General features: G+C 47.2%; 2 protein-coding genes across 6 annotated transcripts in view; one reads left to right on the plus strand and one right to left on the minus strand.

The window, feature by feature from the left end:
* The window catches only part of ADAT1 (adenosine deaminase tRNA specific 1), a 50,881-nt gene extending 35,480 nt beyond the window's left edge, over positions 1-15,401 (plus strand). Inside the window, exons 12-13 of one of the 5 annotated variants that reach the window (XR_006816170.1) lie at positions 9,175-9,327; positions 11,168-11,252. Coding sequence is in view for 1 of the 5 variants with exons in the window: in XM_045987375.1 (XP_045843331.1) it covers positions 11,168-11,318 (151 nt within the window). In the remaining 4 variants the exon portion in view is untranslated. Of the gene's footprint in view, positions 1-9,174; positions 10,161-10,459; positions 10,526-11,167 lie in introns of those variants that run through there. The other 4 variants (XR_006816171.1, XR_006816172.1, XR_006816167.1 and 1 more) reach the window with 4 other exon arrangements.
* Positions 6,862-17,269, minus strand: GABARAPL2 (GABA type A receptor associated protein like 2). Its single transcript, XM_045987378.1, has 4 exons — positions 17,114-17,269; positions 16,729-16,784; positions 15,417-15,589; positions 6,862-7,467 (listed from the first exon to the last, which is right to left on the minus strand). The coding sequence occupies exons 1-4, from the start codon at positions 17,145-17,147 to the stop codon at positions 7,377-7,379; spliced, it is 354 nt and encodes a 117-aa protein (XP_045843334.1). The 5' UTR covers positions 17,148-17,269; the 3' UTR covers positions 6,862-7,376.
* Positions 17,270-18,407: the final 1,138 nt, after the last annotated feature.

The raw sequence follows: 18,407 nt of genomic DNA on the forward strand, positions 1-18,407 counted from the left end.
ATTTAATGAGCTTAAATATATCAGTTTTTACTTTAATGTTTTGGTTTTTTTTTTTTTTTAAGATTTATTTGAAAGAGAGCAAGCGAAAGAGAGAGTATGAGTGGTGGGGGAGGAGGGGCAGAGGGACAGAGAGAAGACGACTCCCCTCTGAGCAGAGAGCCTGACATGGGGCTCGATCCCAGACTCTGGGATCATGACCTGAGCCGAAAGCAGACACTTAATAGACTGAGCCACCCAGGCGCCCCTATTGTATTTTTGTCTCGTGTCCAAGAACTCCCTGCCTATTCCAAAGTCATAGATATTCTAAATTTCTAGATATTTCTAGATTTTTCTTAAAGTTTTGCTTTTCCACACTTAGATCTTTAATTCATCTTGGTGAAATATGAGGATCTATTTTTTAAAAATATTTAAGTAAATATTTACTCTACCCAACATGGAGCTTGAACCTGTAAGCTCGATCAAGTCGCACACTCTCCCAACTGAGCCCGATGACCCAGGATCTATTTTTTCCATATATATAGCCAATTACAGAATCCTAGATTAACCAGTCCATCCTTTCCCTTTTGATTTTCATGTTGTCGCTGTTATATTTTAAACATTCGTCTGTTTCTGGGCTTCTGTTGTGTTTCCTGGTTTGTCTATCTCTGTGCCATATGGTACAGTCTTAATTACTTAACTACTGCTAAGATAAGTCTCTGCAGCTTGTTTTTCTTAACACTTCTTGGTTATTCTTGGCCTTTTGCTCTTCTAGATGGATGGATTTAGCATCAGTTGTCAGATTCCACAAAACAAAACAAAACTGGCTGGGATTTTTATTGGAATTGCGTTAGAGATTAATCTACCGCAATATGGAGCTTTACAATACTGGGTGTTCTCATTCTCAGATATTGGGAATATTAGTGTTTCTCCTTTCATTTAGGTCTTCTTTCGTGTCCTTCAATAGTATTTTGTCATTTTCTTGATGAAGGTCTTGAATATCATATGAATTTATTCCTATGCACTTATAGATGTTTGCTCCAACTGAGGAGATCTTTTTGCCTATTATATTCCCTAATTGGTTACAGATGATATGTAGAAACAACATCCATATGTGTAACTCCTCTGGTATCCAGCAACCATGCCAGACTTTATTTGTTCGAATCTGTTTTACAGATTCTCTTGGATTTTTCTGTGTAGACGATTACTGTCTATATATAAGAACAGTTGAGTCGTCCTGTCTCATTTTTATGCCTCTCATTTACTTTTCCTCTCTTACTGTATTGGCTGGCTTTATGCCAGGACACGGTGAGTAGAAGCCCTGGTAGACTTTTTTTTTTTTTTAAGATTTTATTTATTTGACAGACAGAGATCACAAGTAAGCAGAGAGGCAGGCAGAGAGAGGGGGGGAGGCAGGCTCCCCGCGGAGCAGAGAGCCCGATGTGGGGCTTGATCCCAGGACCCCGAGATCATGACCTGAGCCGAAAGCAGAAGCTTTAACCCACTGAGCCACCCAGGTGCCCCCCCACTAGACTTTTTTTTTTTTTAACAGCTTTGAGAATATGGAGATAGAGTTCACATAACACAAAATTCACCCTTCAGACTTCACAGTACCATTTATATTTGTTGACTGGTTCTTCATTTCCCTCCTGATTTGTCGTGCCACCTCTGACATACGTTTTATATACAGAACTATTTCTGGGTTCCCTTCCGTGAGAGTATTTCCCCGAGTATCAGCACCACACTGCCTTATATACCATAGCTTTAAGTAATATTTGCTCTAGATTTTTTATGGATTCCTTTATCAAGTTAAAGAAGTGCACTTCTTAATTTGCTAAGAGGTTTTTTTAAAATTATAAGTGGGTTTTGAGTTATTTCAGGTGTTTCTTCTTCATCTATGAGATAATCCTATAGTTTTTCTCCTTTAATTATTAATTTGGTGTATTTCATTAGTCGACATAATGATGGACCATATGACCCCCCTTTTTTTTTTAAAGATTTATTTATTTATTTGACAGAGCAAACGAGAGAGAGAGCACAAGCAGAGGGAGCAGCAGAGGGAAAGGGAGAAGCAAGCTTCAGGCTGAGCAGGGAGCCCGATGCGGGGCTCAGTCCCAGGACCCTGGGATCATGACCCGAGCCGAAGGCAGACACTTAACCGAATGAACCATCAAGGCTGAACCACCCAAGTCTCCCTATATGACCCATTATTTTCTTTATCTTATTTTTATTAACAAACAATATATTATTTGTTTCAGGGGTACAGGTCTGTGATTCATCAGTCTTACGCAGTTCACAGCACTCACCACAGCACACACCCTCCAGTGCCCATCACCCAGCCACCCCATCCCTCCCACCGCCCCCCAGTCCAGCAACCCTCAGTTTGTTTCCTGAGATTAAGAGTCTCTTATGGTTTATCTCCCTCTCTGGTTTTATCTTGTTTCATTTTCCCCTCTCTTCCCCTACGATCCTCTGTCTTGTTTATCAAATTCCTCATATCAGTGAAATCATAATTGTCTTTCTCTGACTTATTTCACTCAGCATGATATCCTCTAGTTCTACCTATGTCCTTGCTAATGGCAAGATTTTCGTTTTTGATGGCTGCATAGTATTCCATGTGGTATATATACCACATCTTTTTTTTTTTTTTTTAAGATTTTATTTATTTATTTGACAGAGATCACAAGTAGGCAGAGAGGCAGGCAGAGAGAAAGGAAGGGAAGCAGGCTCCCCGCCAAGCAGGCCTGAGCTGAAGGCAGAGGCTTTAACCGACAAAGCCACCCAGGCGCCCTACCACATCTTTTTTATCCATTCATCTGTTGATGGACATCTGGGCTCGTTCCATAGTTTGGCTATTGTGGACACTGCTGCTATAAACATTCAGGTGCACGTGCCCCTTCGGATCACTACATTTGTATCTTTAGGGTAAATACCCAGTAGCACGATTGCTGGGTCATGGAGTAGCTCTCTTTTTCAGCTTTTTGAGGAACCTCCATGCTGTTTTCCAGAGTGGCTGCACCAGCCTACATTCCCAGTGTATGCAAGAGGGTAAGACAGTAACAGTGTAAGTGTAAGACGGTTCCCCTTTCTCTGCATCCTTGCCAACACCTGTCGTTTCCTGACTGGTTAATTTTAGCCATTCTGACTGGTGTGAGGTGGTATCTCAGTGTGGTTTTGATTTGTATTTCCCTGATGCCAAGTGATGTCGAGCACTTTTTCATGTGTACGTTGGCCATTTGGACGTCTTCTTTGGAGAAATGTCTGTTCGTGTCCTCTGCCCATTTCCTGATTGGATTATTTGTTCTTTGGGTGTTGAGTTTGAGAAGTTCTTTATAGATTTTTGGATACTAGCCCTGTCATGTACAAATGTCTTCTCCCATTCTGTTGGTGTCCTTTGGTTTTGTTGACTGTTTCCTTTGCTGTGCAAAAGCTTTATAGCTTGATGAAGTCCCAATAGTTCATTTTTGCTCTTGCTTCCCTTGCCTTTGGTGATGTACTACCCATTCTTGAGCTAAATTCTACCTGGTCATGATTGTTTATTTAAGAGAGGGTGAGTGAGTGAAAGAGCACAGGAGGAGGATGGGTCAGAGGGAGAAGCCAACTTCCCACTGACCAGGAAGCCCAAAGCAGCGCAGTTCCGGGACTCTGGGATCATGACCCTGGCTTAACTGACGAAGCCACCCAGGCACCCCGGTCATAACTGTTTTAGTACACTGTAAAATTTTATTTACTCATATTTTATTTAGGATTCTTCTGTGGTGATGAATGAGATCAATCTGTAATTTTTCTCTTATGAAGTTTTGGCATTGGGATTTCAGTGTCAAAATCAATTTGTGATCATTCGTTTTCTAATCTCTGAAAATTTAAGAACAGGTTAAGGTGTCCTTATACAGTTTGAAAAAATTCATCTGTAAAACTTTGCTACTATCTTTTAAGGACTAGAATTAGGGGACACTAGATGCTACTTTTTTTTTTTTCAACTTTTCAAATCTTCATTCAGATGCCACATCCTGAAGACAAGATGGGCAAACCCATTGTTATTGGTATTACAAGTAAGACTGCTTTCCTCAGGAGCTTGTTTTATCGATAACAGCTGCTCCCTCCTCTGACCCAAGAATACTTTCTAGTATCACTTTTTAGTTATTTGTTTATGTGTAGGTTTACCCCCCATACTGTAAGCTTCTGGAGGATGAGGTAATGCTTTTATTCCTGTTTGTGCCTCACTGTCCAGCAGTGTGAAGCACATTGTAAACAGAAAAAACAAACACCATGACATGATTTCACGCGGCCAACTGTCTTTCCTCTTAAATCTCAAGTCTGGTGTCTGCGCTGTCACTTGGTAGCAGTAGAGCTATGAGAATTACACTACCTGTATCTCATGAGTGCCTTTTGAAAACTAATCTTAATAATATTTATAAATCATCTTCTATCCAGTGAGAGCTCGATAAAAACTATAAAAATTCATCTTTTAATTAAAAAACTTTTAAGTAATCTCTATGCTCAACATGGGGCTCAGACTCAACGACCCAGTGATCGAGTCACATGCTCTCCCAACTGAGCCAGCCAGACACCTCTAAAAATTACTTTTAAAAGAAAGAAAAACAGCTGGCTATGGTGACCCTTGCTTTATTTTCTTCTCCCCCTACTATTTCTGTTCAGTTGCGTTTGTGGGTTTGTGGTTGTGAAACAGAAACAGATCAAAATGCCTTTGGAAAGCTAGCCCTTCCCCATTTCTCTACAATCCTCTTCTGTTCGTACTGTTGAGGGTTTTACCTTTCCTTCCCACCAGTCCCTGTCTCAGCCAGGAAGGGTGGGGGGCTCTTTGGTAATTCAAGTGAGGCTGGAGTCCCTGGGGGACTTCTGACACTGCCCTCGGAAGAAATGCTCTTCCCCTGGATTGGCTGCACTGATGGGGCCACGCCACTGTCACATGAGAGGAGGCTGCCTGAGAGTGAAGAGGGAAACAAAACCAAGAGGAAAGACTTTTGATGTTATCAATCAACTTCTGGTGCGAGCTATGTCTGACGCCAGGTGAACTAACTGAGCTAATGGCCTCTTTAGAGCTTAAACCAGCTCGAGTTGGGTGTACATCACTGCGAACAGATTCCCTTCAACACAGAATTTGTTCCTTCCCTTTCCCTTGCTCACTCAGAGGTCAGCTTGCACCTGCTTCTAGTTGGAAACTACCAGCAAAGAGACCACAGATTCTGTTGGGTCAGGTTTGGGAAAGACCAACTCGATGCTTAATGACAAGTGATTCCTCTGATCCCAGTTGGGGAGCTGACCTCAGTGGATGGCCTTGACAGGTTATTTCTATGATTTGGTGAAGACAAAGCTAAAGATCTTTCTTCCCCAGGACAGAGTTTAAGGGAGTCATTTAAACCACATGTTGATCGTGGGGTGATACCTAGTGATTCTCTATGTCGGCCTCCAGCCTCCAACACAGGCTATCTTTGGAAGATTTGGGAAAGTAACTAAGTTTTCCTCTTAGATGCATTTGTGTTCCGGGAAGCCTACATATTTATACTAATTTGTGAGAAATCATGAAACTCGTGGGCATGGGAAAATCTTACTGTGATTTCTAGGAAGAGGGTTTGGAGAGCAGTCCCATGAAGAGTACAGGTACATGTAAGACGCCGTGTGTGTACAGTTATCATCCCAACACTGTACGTAATGGTGAAAGGCTGCAAATAAGCCAAAGGCCATTAATAGGGGCCTAGGTACTAGGTATGTAATCACATATTCACACAGCACAATACCATTTAGCTGTGAAAATGAAAGAAGTTTCCCTATGAACTGATATGGAAAGGTCAGCAGGATATACTGTTAAATGAAAAAAAGCAACATATATAAATGTATGTTTTCTTTTTTTTTTTAATTTTTTTTTTATTTCTTTGACAGAGAGAAATCACAACTAGACAGAGAGGCAGGCAGAGAGAGAGGAGGAAGCAGGCTCCCTGCCAAGCAGAGAGCCCCATGCAGGGCTCGATCCCAGGACCCTGGGACCATGACCTGAGCTGAAGGCAGAGGCTTTAACCCACTGAGCCACCCAGGCGCCCCAAGTACATGTAAGACGCCGTGTGTGTACAGTTATCATCCCAACACTGTACGTAATGGTGAAAGGCTGCAAATAAGCCAAAGGCCATTAATAGGGGCCTAGGTACTAGGTATGTAATCACATATTCACACAGCACAATACCATTTAGCTGTGAAAATGAAAGAAGTTTCCCTATGAACTGATATGGAAAGGTCAGCAGGATATACTGTTAAATGAAAAAAAAGCAACATATATAAATATATGTTTTCTTTTGTAGGAAAAAATAGAAGAAAATAAGGACATATATTCACATTTAATTATACTTCCAAAAATACTAGAAAGAAACAAGAAACTAGTTAAAGTAGTTTCCCATAAGGCAGAAGGTTAGGGAGTCAGGAAACAATAGTGGGAAGACTGCTCAAGGTCTACCTTTTACTAATATTTGTATCTGAACCATCTGCATATGTAAACCATCAAAAAAAAAAAAAAAAAAAAAGCCTCTCCGAGCACCTGGGTGGCTCAGTGGGTTAAAGCCTCTGCCTTTGGCTCGGGCCATGATCCCAGGATCCTGGGTTCAAGCCCGGCATTGGGCTCTCTGCTCAGCGGGGAGCCTGCTTCCTCCTCTCTCTCTGCCTGCCTCTCTGCCTACTTGTAATCTCTGTCAAATAAATAAATACAATCTTAAACAAAACAAAACAAAAAGCCTCTCTTACGACATAGATCACTGCTTCCTGTCCCAGGCTGTGCAGCCAGGGGCCCCACAAACCCTCCTGCTGGCCTAGCAGAAACCAAGCCACTGCTCTGACCCTTCTGGAAGAAAGCAAATAAAGGACATGGTCACACTGCAATGCCTTTATAAGAGGAAGTTTTATTGTTAATTATTTACCTTAATAGTTTCAGAAAGAGGAACAGATTAGCTCAGTCCAACATGATTGGCAGTTGGCAAAATCTAGTGAAGCAAGTGTCTGATTGCTAAGGATTTAATTTGGGTGCTTTTAATACTTAGCCATCTTTAACACTTCAAACATAATCCAGAAGAAATGTATGATCTCCCTCCCTTTCACTTTAATACCCCACCTACCTCACTTTAATATGGAAATATCTTCATTAAATAATGATCCTCAGAGAACAGGTTCCCTGGAGGGTACAGCCATGAGGACAGTGCACAAAAAGGAAAACTCAAAATAAAACTCTGTATGATAATTTACTAATCTAAGGAAACAAAACCTTCCAATATATTAAGAAATAAATCCAGTTACAAATGCACTACTTAGGTCTATGTGAAGAGGTCTGGTAACTGAAAACGGCCAGCTATTTACAAGATACACAAGCAGGAACGGTGCACCTAGCCCAGCGCTGGCCCTCAGAAGCCAAAAGTGTTCTCTCCGCTGTAGGCCACATACAAGAATCCATCTTCATCTTTTTCCTTCTCGTAAAGCTGTCCCATAGTTAGGCTTGAAAGAAAAGAAAAAACAACATTGAGAATTGGGTTTGTTCACTGAGTCTGGGTGTTTGAAGAAAGATGATCTGAGGATAAGGGACAGATCGCTGGAACCGGTTACTCTGCCTGGGTGGTAGATCGTGAAAGTGAAAGTAATTCCAATCTCAGCACTGCTGTGTGCCAACAATCCGTGTTACGGAAAGGAAATGGAGCCAGGAAAGATTAAAATAAACTGGGCCCCTGGCAATCAGTAAATCAGGCTAGAATCAAATCTCCACCCTCCTGCTCTGAGGCAAGGCCATCCGCTGCACACTCACACCAAATTCTTCCTTCAGAGGCCAGTGCCGGCTCCTTCAGTGGGCTTGCCTGGTTAGTACCTGAATGCTTTCTGGATGCCAAGGGCAGGAGATAAAACCTAAGCAAAATTAAGAGCCTAAGAGGCCCATCCCTGTGTGGGTGAAGGACCAAGATAAAGAAACTACATGGGGCTTGCTTCTCCTTCAGGCTTATGTGAAGGTTTATAATCTGTACCTAACATGACAAGTATCAGTGGGTTCAATCTTGTGGGAGCCCCCCACCAAAACCCTCGTGCCCCAGCGATCAGCATCAGTGCCATCAAAGAGAAGTTCTTTCCTCACATGGAATGCAAAAAGCCCTGACTGTATCTGGGATCCAAAGAAACCCTGCCCAACGCTCCTAAGAACCCTCCAGAAAATAGATATTGCTGAAACTAAACACGTGTGGGCAGGAAAGCTGGTTTTCCCAAGCAGTAAAGCAGACTGCATGCGGTACAGGAGACCCCATCTAGTTCTCTGCCACGGATCTGAGCTGTATGGGCTCCAGAGTTAAGACTAGCACCACGGGGAACCCCAGGAGAGCCGCGGCCACGTGACTGCGCTATGAGAATAGCAGGCGACACAGACGTGTGCTGAACATCAGTGTGTCCCCACACGTGGGGTCACCGAGAACCAGTAAGACAGCAGTCTGACAGCCAGACGGCACAGATCACTCGCTGCACAGGCCACAACAGCGGCTTATAAGCAGGACTCAGTAAAACAAGGGCCGGGGGCGACAGAGGCAGGTAGGGCCGCAAGCTGGTACAAGTGGGACAGGCCCACTCTGCTGGCGCGCTCCGGGCGGGCCGCATGCACCTCCGTGTAAACGGGGACACGGGCCACGCGCGGAGCAAGGGGGAGTTTTCCCTTTCCTGTTCTTCCTGCCCAACTGCCAGCTTGGCCCGGCTGGCTGCGTGGGCAGATGAGAATTCTTAAGTAACAACATGAGGGCGGATGAGTCTGAATACAAATGACCTGTGATCAGCATCTGGTAACTAACACGGTACTCCCAAGCTCTAACCTGGGATGTGTAAAATAAGGACGCCCTGGCCCAGCACTGTGCACGCGCGCTACTTCTGCTAGGAGAGAAATGTCCTGCAGTCTGGCTGTCCGGTACCGTAGCCGCTGGCTCCAGGCAGCACGCTCAGACTTGTCTGAACTGGAATGTGTTACATTGTGTAACAACATTGTGTGAAACATACACAAGATTTCAAGCCCGCTGGGGAAAAAAGGATGTAAAAACCTTAATTTTTATTACATGTTGAAATGACATTTTGGATATACTGGATACATAAAATATATTATAATTCACTTCACCTGTTTCCTTTTTAATGCACTAGAACATTTTAAATGACAAATGTGGTTCACACGCCATTTCTCAACAGCACTGCCCGGGAGCACGCGAGGACTCGAGGGACGGTGGACAGAGGGAGGAAGCCCCCGCATGAGGCCCCGGAGAGCAGTGGGTCCCAGCCTCAGCGCTACAACAGAATCACAGGGGAGCCTTGCGACATCTCCAGGCTCAAGCCCAGGCATCAGTAGGTTTTTAAACTGCCCAAGATGATTCCAGGTGAAGCGAGGTGGAAAAAACGGTCTCTCTACCAGAGGGAGCCATGCTTGTCTTTTTCACGTATTTGCTTTTCTTAAGTTAAGCAAGCAACGTGGGGCTTAAACTCAGGATCCTGAGATCAAGATTTGCAGGCTCTACCTGACTGAGCCAGTCAGGCGTCCCATCTGTCTTTTCTGTTTGTCTGCCACGCTCATCTTTAAGAGCCATGTGATTAGGAAGTGCCGTGAGGAGCAAGCGACCAGCCAAAGGCTTGACACGGAGCTGCCTCTCTCAAGACGTCCACCCGGCTGGCTGGGAATGCCCCAGGACGCCCGCTTTTCTCGGAGATGGCTCGGGGTGAGGGGACAGGGAGAACAGCCGCAGCAACTGCACAGCTCTTGAAGCCCACCTCATCCACATGTCCGGGATGACCTTGGTGAGCACCTGTGCCACCATCTCCCCAAGGCCATTCATTCCCAGAGGGATTTAGAGGCAAAGTAAAAGACTGTGCAATTCAAAGGCAGCCACGGCTTGATACCAATGTCACGTCTGGTTCCACCCAACAGACTAAGTATGCTCCGTTCCTAGCAAGTCAGAAGCCCCAGTGCATAGACTCCAAATCCCACTGCTGAATTAGAAATACTTGAGGAGGGGCGGCTGGGTGGCTCAGTTGGCTGAGCGTCCGAGTCTTGGTTTCGGCTCAGGCCGTGATCTCATGGTCATGGGATGGAGCCCCGTGCTGGGCTCTGTACTCACTGGGGTGTCTGGCTCAGATTCTCTCCCCCTCTCTCTCAAATAAATAAATAAAATCTTAAAAAAAAAGGAAAAGAAATACCTGAGGAGCTACATAAATACCGGTGGCCCACCCCAGACTCGGCCTGTGGTGAACAAGGGCCCCCCACTGCCTACAGCAGGCCTGGAGACTGTGCGAGCAGAGGCTGGTCACCATGTGGCTCTCGCTCCTGCCTGTCTCTAATCCGCACTGTCTTTTAAACTGGGGCTTATACATCTGTTTGACCTGTACCCCCGCTGCTGTAGAGGGGGATCATAACACTCCGAATTATAACAGCACTTACGTGCCAAGCACTGTTCTGAATTTATTCTTTTTCTCCTCACGGCAGTCTTCGGAGGCGACATCACCCTCACAGGGATGACAAGCCACAGTTTACAGAGAACAACAGAAGTGAGGCAGTAAGATAAAGGACACTCAGGGGGGGCGCCTGGGTGGCTCAGTGGGTTAAGCCTCTGCCTTCGGCTCGGGTCATGATCTCAGGGTCTCTGGGATCGAGCCCCGTATCGGGCTCTCTGCTTGGCAGGGAGCCTGCTTCCTCCCCTCTCTGGCTGCTGCTCTGCCTACTTGTAATCTCTCTCTCTCTCTCTATCTGTAAAAAAGAAAAAAAAAATTAAAAAAAAAAAAAAAAAAAAAGGACACTCAGGGAAGTTACATGATTCACGCCAGGACACGGGCTTCGCACTAAGCCGTGCCGCCTCCAAGTGAACACGCAGATCTGTCCTACTGCCCTCACGTCGGCATCCTGTACCTTCACAGATCTCCCGGGAACAGAGCTGCTCACACACGCGCGCACACACGCACACACATACACACACGCGCCCGAAATCACTCGCACGTCTGCTCCCAGTGCCTCTCTGGATTCGGGAGGTCAGAGGGGCGCCCGAGATGCTACATTTGTAACAGATGTCCGAGGAAGGCGGCCACTGCCAGCCTCCGCGTCACACGACTGTCTCCTTCAGATCCTGTAACGTGACAGCGGGCTGGTTGTGCTACGACTCTAAGAGTCCTCTTGCTGTTCTCCTTTCCTGTCACACAGCCTCGTCGGAAACCTGACTCGGCTGGCAGCAGCACTGGGTGTTACACGCAGAGGACAGCCCTTGGGCAGGCACTTGGAAAGTGACGACACTCAAGGCGGGGAGCCGCCGCACACTCCATTCAGCAGCCCGGGACCGAATGCCCGATTCTGAGAGTCACCGAGTGCCGTGGCAGAACACTGAGACATCTTACGGTATGATTTCAAAATAGCTCTTATGGGATCGGGCCACACACATACAAAGCCGAATAATCTGGTCTGGAGCCAGAAAGAGCTGGCCGCGAACACAGTTTACATTTTGAGTCCCATTAAAGAGTTAAACGGAAGTGCAGGGGGACAAAACACGACCCCAGTCAGTGGACAGTCTCCAACAGGAGGCTGGCCTGTCAGTTTAGGACAAGTTCCACAAGCCTCTGAGGAGCTTCCTCTGTCTCAGAGGCCACAGAGGCCACAGAGCCCGAGCCCCACTGCGCTGGGCAGGCCGCGGCCGGGATGCCCGAGGATGCTCGCACCGGTGGCTCTGATGCGCCGGTCGGGCTAAGGAGCACAGGCCTGCGGGATGGCCCGACAACTTGCGGGCCACGCTGCACCTCCACAGCTTCCCGCCCAAGTTACTGGCTAAGTTAGACACACAGAGATGACCTCACACCCTAAAGCTCACCACTGTGACATCAGCGAGGACAGGCACTCACCCTGGAAGGGTGCGGCCAAGCACCAGGAGGCCCACCACCTTCCACACCTGTGAGTCTGACAAGGAAAGAGATGGGAAAAGCCAATGGCAGATTCAAGCCACGGAACCAATCTCAGGTATGGTGGGACCCTGAAGAACTGAGTCTAGTGAACCTAAACTGACCACAAAAACAGTCACTCACCCCTCCACTCAGAGTCACCCAGATTCAGACAAACCAGCCAATACTAATGGCACCTTTCAGAAGGATCCCCATCCAGGAACGGCTGTGCTGCTGCGGGCGAACACTGGCTTTAAGCTACTCGCGAGCACATGCGCGGGGGCAGCCGACAGAGAACTGTGTGGGTGCCTAATCCCTGCAGAACCTCCGCGGCCCACTGACCAAGGTCAGTGAAGGCTGTGGGCTCCAGCCTGACTCAGGAATTGGCTGGCCTGACGGGCACACACCTGGACACCCATCTGCTTTGGCGCCCGCGTGCTTCCACTGGACCTGGACTTCTCTCTTTCCAGCAGGGGAGGATGGGGAGGACAGCAGGGGTGAGTTGGGAGGACAATGGCCACTGCTGTGGACCCTGGAAAGGCAACCACCTTGAAGTGAGAGGTCATGTAGCCAGAAAGGCTCCCGACATCTAAAAAATAAAAACTACTGGCTCTTCCTTTTGTCAGATCTTTCTCGGATATAAATAAACCTTATTCTGTTACTGCAGGAATAAACCTTTGAAAAGATATTTACCTAGAAATGATCAAAAGTGCTTAATCTAAGCACATTTCTAAATAAAGGATGGACTGTAAGATCTCACAACTTTCTTTCACTTAATAGTTCTTTAAAATCGAAGAAGCAACTAAGCACCACAATATTAAACAACACCGGTTTCCAAATGTAACTAACATTCCCAAATTATCACATCTTAGAGATATTTTACTTAATAACATACTACTGTTTCCATTTTAAATGGGGATTAACAAGACTCGTCTGTGTTCTAAACAAAGACCAAAATGTAGATACCATTGCCAGGTCTGGGTTCTCCCCTAATGCCATGACTGGGAAGCTTGTACACTGATACTCTTTCTCGAGCTCGGTCTGCACCAAGACACAATTCTTTTGTTTTGGGGCTGATTCTGGATACAGGAACCTAGGCAGAGAATTCAGCTTTCCAATGCTAAATGGGAAAAGGGAGCTGAGTGAGATTCCCTCCCCCAGCCCTGCTTTAAAAAAAACAGAACTCAGAAAGAATTTAGGAAGTAAAACTCTCAGGGACTTGCCTTGGTCTCTATTTCTAGAATCAGTATTTAATACTCACTACTCTAAATGATCACATTTTTACATGATAATCACTTGTGTTCCAGAACACTCTCCCAAAGTTCCACTGCAAGGCAAAAATAATTGAAGTTACCTCTGCTTCGCCTCCCACCTCACACGTGACCCTCCCGCAGCTCTGTCTGTTACAGGATGGGAGAGGGCTCCTGCAGGCCCATATTCACCATTTCCCAACTCCCGTGTCCCCAGACTCTCCTAAGGCTGCAAGTCCTGGTGGAAGGTTAACGGAGGCCCTGCACCTCCCTAAGGAGGCTGGAAGGATCTGAGGAAGAGGCTGCTGCTTAAGTGCCTTGGGGAGCAGAAGGCAGGGTTGAGTCACACACCAGCTTTCACGGAGACCCTGTGCGATTGTGTGTGTGCTGTCGTCAGGTGATCAGCATTTGCATAAAGCCCAATGATGTCACACACCACTTTTGTTTAGAAACCATTTTTCTTAATAAAACCAAACTGCTGCATTAAGTGTGGGACAGAAAGCCATTAACTGAGGCCAAAGGCCCAGGCAGAGGAAGCCTGGTTATTCATTCTCTGAAAACCTGACTTGGGTCACTGGTGTCATCTGCTTTAGGGCTGATTCTTACCAGCCTAGAAAGGCAAAAGGGACTGGGAGAGAAAAGGAAGCAGCCTCTACTGCCCTGAGAATCACTTTCATTTCCAATTCTATTTATAGCTCGGGGATAATGGAGGAGGGGGCAGTCGCTAATCTGCAGCCATTTTAACTGCTAGATTAACATGGGGCCATCAGAGTAACAATGTCTCCAAAGCCTTTCCTTTAAGATGTATCATGGGATCAGAATTGATAAAATAAATTCAATGCCACAGGTCAAGTCACCTACTTCCTCTACTGAGAAGCCACCTCCAGGAAGGAGGAAAGACAGGGTCGCCAAGACTCTGCAGAAGCTACAGGCGGAAGGAGTGAGGATTTACTTCCCCACCACCTTGAGAGAAGCTGAGTGTGACCACAGATGCCCACGGCTTCCCACCCTGATGAAAAGCGCACCCAGTACCATGAAGCCTACAGGCCCAGGAAGGAAAGCTGGAAGAGCTCCAACAGGCGGCAAGACTGCCTCTGCCAACACCGCAGCTTCCCGAACGATAGCTGCAGTAGGCCAACGGCACCTAGCAGGCAGGGCCAAGGCCTACCTCCTTAGGCAGAAGCTTTCATTTCTCTCCTAACCTGCTTCTCTGCCAAACACAGGAAATGGAGGTAGTTGAGACTAGAAAGCAAAAATCAGACCAAAAAATAACCAGAGCTCTCTACTTTTCATAGGAAAAGGACTGCAATTTGGCTTATACCTTTTCTGGAGCTTTTAAGGATTTTCAAAGGAAACATTTTGGCTACATGGCCTCGTTCCCTGCGCTTCTGAAAGTCTTAGCTTTTAGAAGTACTACTTTGGAGGGTAATAAATGAGGCTTAGTTTGGGTCTCCAAGATAAGAAGCAGCCAGGAACTCACACTCAGGGGAGAGGGCCTAGCATCTGGCTCAGGGGCTAGTACTCAACCAGTAATGGCAAAGGACTCACCAGAATCCAGAAGGAGCCAGTCCATTTTCTTTTTCCCACAGGGGACTAGAGCTAGGTTGTCAACTGCACAGGAGGGAAGTGTAATGCCCATGCCTAGATTCAGGCCCCAAGTTATCCCAAAGAAAGCTTCCAGGCAGCACAACAGCTACAGCAAGGCAGGGGGGCAATGACTCTGACAGTGGAGCAGGTGGTGTGAGGGAGGTGTAAGTCTATAAAGAAACCTCGGGAATTTTTGCTGGACAGTAGCCATTCCAGCATACCTGAGGATCAGGCAGCTACGGGCTCGCACAGGGGCACAGAACTAGGTCTGGAGAGCAAGCAGCAGGGTGATTAACTGGAGCCGAGCCTCAGCAGGGCCCACAGGCTCCCAGTGCAGAATGGGAGGACTTATTTCATGGGTCATTTGAAGAAAACCTCATTTTAGGCTTCAGTTCTACTGATGGCTTAAGCCTAAGTAAATCCTCAACTGTTTTAAAGGATTCATGAGGGTCTGAGGCTAGATTTCAGGTTTTGCTTTTTTTTTTAAAAGTCCAACCTTGTTCTATTTTCTTGATCCAAAGTACATTCCCACGCACTACAGCCCTTTCTTATTTTCCTTGAACTCCTCATGACAGGGAGCACAAAATCCAGACTTCCAGTCAGGACCTCTAAGAGTTTTCTGACCTCCAAAATTCAGAGTTCTGTAAACAGCCAAGCAGATGGCCAATGCCAGTAAACACCTCTCACCTGGACTGTGGGACTGTCTTATCCACAAACAGGAAGATTGCCTTTTCAGAAGGAAGCTGGATCCTTTTCCTGATGATCCACATGAACTGAGCCACAGTGATGTCAGATGGAACCAGATACTTCCGTTTGTCAATGTCAACAATCTGAGAGCCTGAGACTTTTTCCACAATCACCTAGGAAAGCAAACAGAGATCAGAACTGGATTTCTAAAGTGAGGCTCTGGCCCTGTATTCTGGCCTTGCCTTGTCAGGGAGCTGATGAATAGTATGTGGGCAAGGAGGTGGGTGGAAACTGCACAACACTGGAAAATAGGTCCCTGATTTAATAAACCACAAACTCTTAACTCTGGAGGTTAAGAACTGACAGGAATGTATGATATAGAAACAGAAAGTGCTTTTCTGTGGTCAATTATGTTTATCATCCTGGATCTCAGCAAGCATAAGAGAAACACAGCCCTTACTACAAAGCTTTTCGACATTTAATCTGGGCAGAACTGAGACTATCTGGTAAAGGTTTCACCTACAGCCAGTTACTCCAGGACCCCAGAATGGATCTGCCTTCACACCAGAGGAGAAGATCCCAAGGAACAAAGGAAACGGGAAAGGATGGCCTAATAGGAATGAGTGCCAATCCCAGACAGGCAAGAACCAAGCTCCTCATTTGGCCTGTTGCTTCTCCCTGACCTAGGTTTCAAATGTGTCTCTCCTGACCCCTCCTCAAAGGAATTGTTCAAACAATGAGCTACAATGACAGGCATGGATGTCCTTTAAAAATCAGTTAAGGATTACACAAACTTACCCCCTACCACAGAAGAAATAAAGGATCATATTTATTACTGATTAAGGAGAAACAAGAGAAAGGGTTCTCAGACGCTTCTCAGATTTTTTGGTGAGGAAAGGAAGCCAGAAGTCAAGCAAAGATAGACATTCAAAGTCAAAGATGAGTGTCCTGAGACCAAAGTACCACATCTAAGACCAAAGTGACAGTCTTCCTCCACCGTTGTTCCCAAAAGTGGCAGTGACCTGTTGCCCTGTCCTAGAACATCGTTCCTTACATAATTGGCGAGGGAGCCCAGAGGCTGCAGACAGCTCGCTGGCCTAGATCAGGAGATTCAGCACTGAGACACCCTGAACAGCACCAGCTCAAGCCCCTCACGCCACGGACCCGGAAGGCCCCTAACCCAGTCTGGCCTGTCTGCTACTATAACTGGGACTGGAACCTCAACTTGTCAACTGTTGAATGGCCCGGGGCCTTATCACGAGTCCTAAACGACGGGGTGACAGGGAGGTGAGGGGGCGGGGAGTGCACTCACCGGAACCCGGTCGGGATATTTCGCTCGGATTTTCGCAGATTCCACACATCTGTGTTCTGTGGGAGACAGGAACGGGCTGCTGGTCGCTCCTGCCCGACCCCAGGTTCCCGGGTCCCCAACCCTCCTCCCCCAGCGACCTGCGCACGCCCCGGGGCCCTTGTTCCGGAGTCTCAGCGGCCTCGGCCCTCGGCCCCTGCATCCCGGCAGAAGGGCGAAAGGCAGGACAAGATCCGTGGGCAGCCGCCGGGGGCGCCGAGGCCTCAGCGAACCGACGCCGAAGCTCGGCATCCGCCCCTCCCGGCCCAGCCCAAGGCGGCCCGAGTGGGGGAGGGGGCCCACCCACCGTCCTGACCCCCCACCACCCGTTCTCTCAGGGAGCCCTTACCCAGCGAGTGGTCCTCCTTGAACATCCACTTCATGGTGGTGGCTGGGAAGGGATGCAGCCGGCTCTCGGAGCCGCGGAGCTCAGCGAACCAACCACAACAACAACGACGGCAGCGGCGGCGGTGGCGGCGGCGACTACACGACAGGCGGGACTTCCGGTTGCCGGAGCCTAGCAACCGGCCGGGGGCGGGGCTTCCGGCGCCTTTCGCAGGGCCGCGCGCCGGGGGCGGGGCCAAAGTAAAGGGGCGCGGCAGGAGACGGCTCCAACAGGGGCTGCCGCGGAGAAGTGGGGATGATGACGTTCACTACAGGGCTGTCTTTGAGGGTTTTGGTGACTGCAAGGGGATGTTTTCGGGAGCTGGTAACAGGAGTGGGGGCTCGGTGGACGTTGGTAACAGGAAGAGGAGTTTGGGGGTATGGCTGATAGGATAGCGCTTTCATAGTGGCTTTCTTGAGGGAAGTCTCGGTGCGGCGGGAATTCTGGAGGTATGAACGACAGAAGACGGGTTTCTGGTGGTTGGTGAAGGCAGGAGGAATCTGTTTGGGGCATTGACAGTTTGGGGAGTATTGTTTAGGGTGGTAATAGGTTGGGGGCGCAATACAGAGAGTAACTAGTTTGAGGGGACTGTGGAGAGAGGTACTGATGACAAGCGGGGGTTCAGTATTGGAGACAGCCGTAATTAGGTTGCCTTGGACCTAGAAACTGAATTTAAACAAATTCTATATCCTTCCTTTTTTCATGAATAAGTGTTTGACTAAACAAGAAAAGATATCATAAATATGCATTTGAGGAACGTAACATAGCACTAATCACAAAGAGACCCCATAACCTTAACTGCAGAGGAGTTAGAGGTGACCATCAGGCTGGGAGAATTCCCTTGAGAGTTGGTCATAAGACAGGTTTTTTTGGCAGTCAGCTTGGATTTCAGCAATGACAGCCTAGGCGGCGTGTGCGCGTGTGTCACCTGCCTGAGCATATGCCTTGAGGTTCTCCAGTGATGTCACTCCTTTCTTCCTAGCAGAGTCATCAGGACAGTCTGCTCAGGGTCAACATCTGTTTACGAGCTGGTGAGTACGTATCAAGAATATTCATTTAATTGGGCACGTGATTCTTGTGATTCTGATGCATCTGAAAGGCTTGCAGGTTTGAGCATTGTCATTCATCATTTCCTACAGTTGTAATTCCTGATGGATGCTGTGGAATCTAGTTTCATTCTAGAAGTATTTTGGTTATTTTAAGATCGTCTGAGCAACCAAAATAGGGTTTTGTTTGCTTGCTTGTCTCCAATGAAGTG

Source organism: Meles meles, chromosome 19 (assembly GCF_922984935.1).
Source record: "Meles meles chromosome 19, mMelMel3.1 paternal haplotype, whole genome shotgun sequence".
Lineage (NCBI taxonomy): Eukaryota > Metazoa > Chordata > Mammalia > Carnivora > Mustelidae > Meles > Meles meles.